Raw genomic sequence first — 9,473 nt, forward strand, 5'->3', positions numbered from 1 at the left:
CAGCTGTGTCAATTATATAATGGATTTAATGCTGCTTTTTATTCTCACAGAGAAGCAGTTCCACACCCAGTGAAGGTCAAGAAACAAAGTTCGTAAGCTTTTGACAGTAACTTACTTAGTAGTGGTCCTTAAAAACCAATTAAAATCGAGGAAATTTTAAGAGAGTAGGTCTTTACGACAAAACTAACGAAACTTACTTATCCAAAACTACGCTTTTCTAGTTATTTAAAAACCAGTTTGCACTATCGATAAAGAGTTCAGCAAAAGTCCGAAAGTCAAGATTTCCTCTTTCGCTTAGCTTCGTGTCGCGTCAAAATTACCGGAGACCATCCTATTAAATTGGAAAAGATGCAAATTTTGCAGATACTTAAAGCTGAAAGCTTGCTGGTCTTTAAACGTTTACAACCTTACTACAGTTTGCAAGTTCTCCATACCGTTCTCTATACGTTTTCTATGTCACCCATAAGGAGAATTTGCCTAATAATCAAGAGCTTGTTAACCTCGTCAGTGGTATCCTTATTCAGGTTCATGGCCTCAATGTTTGATTGAAGGGGTGATACTGCTGGGGGAAATTAGATGCGTATCACTCTCTAGGGTTAAAGCTTTCATGATAGTACAGAAAATATCAGATCGAAGATATTAGCAATTCGTCTTTCGCACACCTCCCATGATATGATAGCCCATTAACGATGGCCTATTCCTTATTCGCTCCGACGAAGGGCTAACGCTTGAAACCCAACATTAGAAACTCCTCACGGTGGCCAATTTTCAGAATCAACTCAGTTAGTTATCTTGTATTACTGAATACCATCACGGAGTGGTACCTTTCTCCAACCCAAAGGAATAAAGACAAACCTTTTTTTTCAAGAAGTGTTATTTTCAAAGAATATGTTAAATGAATGGCATATCTTATGTCATGCCTTGTAATACTGTAGGCTGTCACTTCTCGACATAAATAAATTGCTGATATCGTCATTTTTCAGCGTGAAACTTTGATTCTTATGGCATAGAAGCTTGGAAATGGTTCATGCAAAGGGAAGATGCAAAAGAAAACTTAAATTAAGTCTCCTACCCGGCACATAACAAACAAGTAAATTAACGTAATTATGCGCCTTCGTAGTTCACAAAAATTCAAATAACAAGAGTGTATGATCTCTTGAAAATAGTCAAAACTTTGAAAATACGCGTGTTATCAATCCTGAATTGCACGTTCTCCGCTAAATACAATAACTCTTAGGTATGGTGGCCCATTGTTATCATAGCAAAACCAGCTGGAGATGCTTCCTTAATTTAAAAAGAAAGGAGAATAAAGCATACGGATGTGATAAAAAAAATTAAAACGAAACAACTAAAATTAAAAAAAAAATAAGAAGAAAAACAAATTGGGCAAAAATATTAAAAATTATAATTAATGACCTATTTGAACAAAAAATGAATAAATAAAAAACAAGCATAAAAATATAATAAAAAAATAAAAGTAAAATTAAAAAAAATAAAAGTAAAAGCAATCCAAAAAAAAAAAAAATTGAATTTAAAATAAAACATTAAAGAAAACAGGAGCTACTGAAGAAATTCAATAAAAAAAAGTAAAGGAAGATTAAAAATTAAAAAATACATAAAAGTTAAAATTAAAGTGAAAAATAATTTAAAAAATAAATAAGATAAAAACCTTTAGTACAAATGCAAAATAATTTTAAGTTTACTATGATAACGCTGGGCCGAAAGGAACATCACGATATTTGTTTCCAAAATGAAATGTTCGAAAGCAACCCATTGTTATCATAGCCTGCGACACGTAAGGTCAGTGGACAACCTAGTTCCCAGCTTCCTCTCTCTTTCTCTTCTCTCAAAATGGCGGTCCGCATTCGTTGCTCAGAGTGGAAGAGTGACGAGCAACTGAAGAGCGACCTTGAGCGCTATGTGTTAGCAAACTATTCCAGGCAGGAGATACTGGATTTTGCTAGTCGGGACTTCCCTGAGTATGCCTGGAGTCCGCCTACACTTAGCAGAAGGTTACGTTTTTTCGGCATCAAATACGTTAGGTACGAAACCAACGTTGAAGATGTAAAGAAGGCAATCGAAGAGGAAATGGAGGGTCCAGGGCAGTATCTAGGGTATCGAGCAATGCAGAGAAAAATACGAGAGCAACATAAATTGGCTGTCCCTCGCAATCTGGTCCATGATGTTATGGGTATGGTGGACCCCGAAGGACTGACTAGGCGAGGGAATGTTGGTCAAAAAAAACGACAAAGAGGAGCTACTGGAACGTTCACATCATTGGTAAGTTCTCCCACCTTTTTGTGGCAGGTGCCCAAATATGTAAAATTGATTGAAGCATTTCCCCTGATCCCTTAGAGTAAGCCGTTGCAAAGTAGAGTAAATATATGGGATCAAATGGCATGTTCTGGCAACCTACCTCGAACCATCCAACTTATCTGCCTGTGCTTTTATCATGAATTTCAATCTAGTGTAACATGTTTTTAGACATCTGGAAAAGACATTTTAAAGGCAACGCAAGTAACTGGGGTATCTGTGTGCTAAAAGCTCTCATTATCTTGCTTGTCCTTTTAAAGATTGCCAAGCAAAATCCATATCAGGACATTCTGGTGATAATATATGTTGATCTCAACTTGCTTATGCATGCCTGCCTATAGGTACAAATACTTGACTGATGGTCCAGGTCTTTTTGATTATCCAAAACATGGTGGATTTGGACACAAGCAAACCTGCTTCCCTTCCCCATTTCTTTTCGTCTTTCAGTTTGGTGAGTTCCCATAAATTTTCTGGACTTCCCTAATCCGATCAGCCAAGGATCCCCCTTCTGTAGTAAGCTTATGGTCATAGTGTCATGTCATAGTAGTTATTTTATTATGTTGTCTTGTATACAGGGACCTAATCACACTCATTCTGGGGATGGCCACGACAAGCTAATGGGTTTCATGAATAGCACTTTTCCTTTAGCTGTTTACGGCTTGCAAGATGCCTTTAGTGGATACATTTTGTATCTGAAATTATGGACCACAAACTCTGACCCTAAGCTTATTGGTCGTTGGTACATGGATCATCTGTACAAAACAAAAGGTAACATTGGTCCTGTATGCAAAATATATACAATGGCAATTGCAGACTGATCATGATACAGTCAAAGCTGAACCATAGTTAACTAAGGTTAAGCTCTACATCCCGGGGAGGGGTACTCCCATACATAAAGCTTATAGGTATGTGCTGCTGTGAAGGGTAGGGTTTTTGAGCAGTTTAGTCTAGGATAGGGTATTAAAAATCAGAGCATTTTGGTCTGGAATAGGGTATCATTTACCGTATAAGCAACTTCCTGTGACAGAAATAAAGTTCCTGGAGACTAGCAAGTCTGGAATAGGGTGGTAATTTTACGCATCTAGTCTAGAAGAGAGTCGCAAAATTCAAACATGATCTAGTATAGGGTAAGGGTCTCAGAGTCCCAGCGACACACCCCTACCCAAAATATCCAGAGCCCCCCCTGGGCTCTACATACATGTACGATTTTTTAAGCTTTATTTATTTACTTATTTTATTATCTTTTTTTCATTCAAGTGATCAGTAAATATCTGAGGCTGGATAAAGGAACTGAGACAGGGCACATGGCTACTATTCACGCTTTTTTAAGGCAAGAGCAAGATGAGGAGGCAGATACAGTTTTTTATGGTCCTTCAACAAATAACAAGGTAAGGCAGTTAACTAAACACTTTCCGACAATAAAACATCAGTTTGGTGCCCACTTAGGCTTTTCTGAATTTTGATGTAGATTTTAATGATGGTAATGAAAATGCAGGAATCTGTGCTTCACATTCCAAAAACCTTTTTTCTGACCTATACATTTAAGGGTAATAACTGATTGTTTACTTTTTTAATTGCATTATCAACACAGATTTGAACCATTTTTCACAGATAGAAAGATGGTGGCGAGACCTGCACAATAGATTTGAAAGATTTTTCAAGAGGCAGCTCACTATGTTACTGGAACAAGGCCACTATGATCCAAGTGATCAAACAGACAGGTATTAACTATGTTTTCAAATACATTACATGAACAGTACCAGTTCTATTTAATTCATTTTACATACCTTATTACATGAATTTTTCGTGACACGTTAATTTTGTGATTTTGAGGTTCAAATATTTCGCAACACTTAAATTTCGCAATTTTTTGGAAAATTTTGTGTTTTAAGTCACTTTATTATATGGCTGCGATAGTACACGCGTTCTCATTGGTTAGTTAGCGGTCCATACTTTCCTGGTAAACGGGCATTACAGATTTTTCCCACCACCGTTTTCATTTACAAAACCTAGCTAACTTTGTGACTTTCGCTGAAAGAAACTTCATTAAAAAAGCAAGAAATTTAACAAAACACGTATCTTGGTCTTCTTTAACTATGAGTTCTAAAGATCTTATCTGAATTTTATTATCCTGACAAAAAATGAAAGCAATTTAGAAGTTCTCTCTATTTGGCGTGCTTTGCCCGTCTGAAGCCATATAATAAACAACTTAATAACCTTGTTTGCTCAAGCTTTACTGTAAAATTCCAGAGTTCGGGCTGAAATTTTCTATTTATGGACCTCGCCCAGAGGCTCGGTCCATAAAGCAAAAATTTTTATCCCTCAGTCTGGAATTTTACAGCAAAGCCCTCACACGCAGTTATTAAGTAGTTATTAATTTTGAGTAATGCACCCCCCTGGGATAAGGTATTTTTCCTTGACAAAGTTAATGTAACCAGCCATTGACGTGAATAAAAGGATAAAAATTTATACATTTCCACCAACCAAGTTGTGTGAATTAGTTTGAAAACCAAAAGTAACGTGAAGTCCACTATTGGCTTGCTTTTAGACTTGTAATGACCTCAGTGGTAATAAACTCATCCTTTTTATGATTATTTACATGAAGTTTCACTTAATTTTCACGTCATGTAATTTTCGCAACACTTATTTTTTGCATCTTTTTCATTTTGCGAAAAATCGCGAAATTTTCAAAATTAACATGTTGCAGAAGCTTCATGTAATAAGGTAACTGAAAACATGTGCAGTTAATTTCCAAGTGCTTATAATTTTGATGTTATACTGATTTCACCTCTCTTTATTAATTGACCTGACACATAGCCTGTGACTTGTAGTTAACACCTGCCACATTTAAATATCATGGATCTGCATTCTTACTATGCTGTCTTTGCATTTAAACAGGCACCTATTGGCATTCATTTTTATTCCTGTCATCCAGAAAGAAATGGATATCTTTAGGGAAACTGTGTGGAATTCACATAGAGTAAGGAGCCAAAAGGATGCTCAGATGCCTAAAGGGATACCATATCACCTGTACTCGTTCCCTGAGCAATACAATGCAAATGAGTGTGGTAAGGGTATTTTACTGAATATTTGTATGTTTTAGAATAATATTTGCAGACTGCACAACAGAGCATGTCTTAGAGAGCCAAGTGTTGCATTTCTGAAGAAATCTTAAAATTTAAAAATTGTTTTAAGAAAACATGATTTCCTGAGTTTAACAGATGTCTAGAACTTTCCAGGACCAGTGTTCTTTTTCCAGGACTTTCCAGTCCTGGCCAGTCCTTTAAAATAAGAAAATAAAATTCCAGGATTTTTCAGGTTTTCCAGGACCAGTACGAATCCTTTTTTAATTAATGACCCACCACTAAGTATCGATTCAATGAATTCAATGAGAAACAATGTATAAAAAGCGGGGATGGTTAAATTAATTTATGGACAGCTTGAGAGATTAAATCATCAATATTATACTTCAATAGAGAGAGAGAGGCCAATACAGATATTTTCAGGGCAGACATGATGATCCAATCACTAACAAGTTATTAAGGGTTAATGTTCAAGTGCTCATCAAGTGCAATTTCCTGTATTGTATAGGTTTGCAAGTCACTTTAGAAGCACTGGATGAGGTTGCTTCATTATCAGGTGTCAAGTCAGTTGGAGATGACTACTTACCAAAAACTGTGAGAGAGAGCTGTGAACGAATTATTCCCAATATTGATGGGGTGAAGCCAGCCGAGGCAGCAGATGCCTATCTTTTCTTAAAGGAGAAGTACAAAGAGTCATCACCATCAGCATCATCATAAAAGTGCATTTTATTGTAACTTTTTTTTCCTTATACCGGTAGTTCAAATGTGTAAAAAACATTGTCCAACAAATGGTCCAAGCACAAAGAACTACAGACTTAGTAACATTCATGGACGTTGTAAAAAATGTCAGTGATAAAAAAGATTTGTTATCTTAAATGAACTGTTCCATGCCGTGTTCTCCTCCCAATGGTCTGTGAGAAGCATGACGTAAGGTTTAAACTAACAACACAACACTTAAAAGGCAGTCACTGAGCTGCTATCTTGATAAAAGGTGGAAGGTGAATTATGCTCCAGTAATCCATTCTCTTACTGACTTAGGTCCATCATCTTACAGTAGGCATTGCACTCATGTTCATTGAGAAAGCATGTGATGCCCACGGATGAATAATTTCCACAGCAGAAATAGTATTCTAAGCTGCTGGCATCCATGATATCATTTGTTGCTATTTCGGGATCATATAAACAGTAGCCAGATCCCTGTATATCAAGTAACATGAGTTGTTGCTTGGATGATTCATAGGTATAGTGAACCAGGCACTCTGCTTTGGCCAACAAATCTTTCAAATCTTTATCTGCATCTTCAGGCAGATCGGCCTTCTTGCCATTATTATTAATCAGTTTGGCAAAGAGGCCTGGAACAAATTCCTCAACTGTCGCTGGTTTCTCGTCTATTGTGGTGTAGTATACATGGTTGTACTGAAAACACTTTCCCATTTCTTGTGGTGCCTGTGACTGGAACTTCTTTGTTAAGTGCCTAGCTACCTCATGCATTTGTACTTGCTTACAACAATGGCTCTCTATATTAGTTTTTAATTGAGTACTAATTACTTCTTTGGACTTCTCGTTGTACGTTTTGATAACCCAGCAATTTGAAATGTTTTGGCCCGCAGATTTGCCAGTTAGCTTGCAGTGGTAAGCATCACGGAATCCACCTGAGGAAAACTTCTCTGAATCTACTGTACACTCTACCTCCATTGCATCTGTCCATTCTTTGGAGGCAATGTCAAATTGTTCAAAGGTTAGGAGACACTTGTTTTTGGTGACTGGTTTGATGAGCTTCCCAGCATCCAGCAATGAGGCAATGGATATGGATGGAGGAAACTGGGTTGTCACTGAGAACCTTCCATAATCTGCTTTTGGTTTTGGCGCAGCTGCCTTTCTCACTGGTGCTGATGATGCATAAGTTGTTCTTTGGAATGAGGAGTTATCCGAGAAACCTTCATGTACATGTGTTGGGTCAGAGCTATTGGAGTCCTCCCCATAATCTTGGCCAACTACAAACCGCACCAGATACACCTACATGTTTGTCAAATAAAAATAACAAAACCGATCAGATTTCATTTGGGTTGGGCATCATATTTAACATATGAAATTCATGCTACTATCACTGTTAACTAGTTGGTAATGCTATTATAACAATATAAAATGTGAAAATTCTTATCATCAAGGCCCCAAAACTGCCAAACATCAGTGACCTTTACCTTCCTGTTGGCAATTTTTTTACATTTAAGCTAAAGAGTTTATGTACCCGGTATTCGCTGTCTAAATAAATGTATTTCAAAGGTAATATTACAGTTTCAACAAACTTGGAATAACATGAGGAGGACTGAGGGTATTGACAGTGTCATAACTGACATTTTTCAAAACTTAAGCCAAGGAGAGTTTGTTCAGACCTCTCATTCAAACTCTTCAAGAATTTGAATCCTGTGTGAAGAACAGAAAACCTGATGTCAACCTAACTTATATATGTTGTTTTTTTTACATGGTGACAAGTCAATATATCATGCCCTCTTCCCAAAAGAAACATATAGAGATACAGTCAACTCTCATTACAACAGACACCCTCGGGACATCGTTTAGTGTCCGTGATAGTGAGAGTCAGTAATACCAGGAGTCATTCCTAGTCCAATCTCTTTTGGAGGGGATCTGAATTTTGTCCCTAAGAGACTGGTCATCATTTAGAGGAGGGGGGGGGGCTGGTACAAACAGGGGGTGGGTCATTGATTTTTATGCAGGGAAAAAAGGGGGGGCCATATAAATTTATGCAAGTATTCAATGGTTCTGGGAAGAGGGCTACTCAGTTCAGAATGTGAAAAAAGTTACTGAATAATGCATGTAATAAGTACCAATAGACAGTTATATGTGTTGGTGTACTAAAAGTGTGTGTGTACGTGTGATTGTATATCTATCGGGGGGGAGAGGTCAGAAAAAAATGTGCTTCATGAAGTGGGGGGGTCAGGAAAAATGAAACATGGCATACCTAATTTTGCACCAGCCCTCCCCCCCCCCCCCCCCCTCTAAATAATGACCGGTCCCTAATAGTTGAGAGGCCTTGTCAGGCGCGAATATAGTCGGACATTGGTCCTTTAATACAGTTTACCTCTAGTTTTACCCGAGAATATTTTTGCGCCATTGTTTATTTACCTAAGCTTAAATGCTTCGTACACGAACTCACCTTGTCCTTTCTATGAGGGATTTGTTCCATGCTGGTACAAGAGGGTCCCTTGTTTGTGACAAGAACATCACATAGGCTTGCTGGCAAACTGTAATGGTCAGCGAGAGCCTTCTTCAAGTTTGCTAGCGTAAGATCCTCGTATGGAAACGCCACAAACTCTCTTGGTTGGACTGGCCTAAACGTTTGTTTGTTGTCTGGCTCAGATGCTAAACGTTGCACGATTAACTCGTGCGGAGCGGAACCAGATTTCTTGCTTTTGCCTTTTCCGCGAGGGTCCGGTCGCTTCCTCTTCGCCTTCATTTCATCTTGCAAACGGTTCCACGTTTGTTGTCGTCTATTCATCTCGATAAAAGGACTTTTTACTGTAGTTTGAACGAGAAAAGTGCGGAACCCACACGTGCACGAGTTACCAATCAGGAAATGCGAGCCGCCCTTCTGAAAGTAGTCCACTGACCTTACGTGTCGCAGGCTATGATAACAATGGGCTGCTTTCGAACATTTCATTTTGGAAACAAATATCGTGATGTTCCTTTCGGCCCAGCGTTATCATAGTAAACTTAAAATTATTTTGCATTTGTACTAAAGGTTTTTATCTTATTTATTTTTTAAATTATTTTTCACTTTAATTTTAACTTTTATGAATTTTTTAATTTTTAATCTTCCTTTACTTTTTTTTATTGAATTTCTTCAGTAGCTCCTGTTTTCTTTAATGTTTTATTTTAAATTCAATTTTTTTTTTGGATTGCTTTTACTTTTATTTTTTTTAATTTTACTTTTATTTTTTTATTATATTTTTATGCATGTTTTTTATTTATTCATTTTTTGTTCAAACAGGTCATTAATTATAATTTTTAATATTTTTGCCCAATTTGTTTTTCTTCTCATTATTTTTTTTAATTTTA

At 37.1% G+C, this 9,473-nt stretch overlaps 2 protein-coding genes across 3 annotated transcripts; one reads left to right on the forward strand and one right to left on the reverse strand.

Annotated features, from left to right (window-relative positions):
* The first annotated feature begins 1,709 nt into the window (after positions 1–1,709).
* Positions 1,710–6,272, forward strand: LOC113672779 (uncharacterized). 2 transcript variants are annotated; one of them, XM_089190139.1, is made up of 7 exons: positions 1,833–2,280; positions 2,655–2,764; positions 2,889–3,081; positions 3,571–3,701; positions 3,925–4,034; positions 5,212–5,381; positions 5,905–6,272. In XM_089190139.1, exons 2-7 carry the CDS (start codon positions 2,672–2,674, stop codon positions 6,111–6,113), a joined length of 906 nt encoding a protein of 301 aa, XP_089046265.1. In that variant the 5' UTR covers positions 1,833–2,280; positions 2,655–2,671; the 3' UTR covers positions 6,114–6,272. The 2 variants fall into 2 exon arrangements, with proteins under 2 accessions (XP_089046264.1, XP_089046265.1); XM_089190138.1 differs by lacking the exon at positions 2,655–2,764 and having other exon boundaries at positions 1,710–2,280.
* LOC149036132 (uncharacterized) lies at positions 6,105–9,213 on the reverse strand. The gene is made up of 2 exons (XM_089190136.1): positions 8,572–9,213; positions 6,105–7,412 (listed from the first exon to the last, which is right to left on the reverse strand). The coding sequence occupies exons 1-2, from the start codon at positions 9,073–9,075 to the stop codon at positions 6,423–6,425; spliced, it is 1,494 nt and encodes a 497-aa protein (XP_089046262.1). The 5' UTR covers positions 9,076–9,213; the 3' UTR covers positions 6,105–6,422.
* Between the last annotated feature and the right edge of the window lie 260 nt (positions 9,214–9,473).

The sequence above is a fragment of the Pocillopora damicornis genome, chromosome 12 (genome assembly GCF_964200805.1).
Source record: "Pocillopora damicornis chromosome 12, jaPocDami1.2, whole genome shotgun sequence".
NCBI lineage: Eukaryota > Metazoa > Cnidaria > Anthozoa > Scleractinia > Pocilloporidae > Pocillopora > Pocillopora damicornis.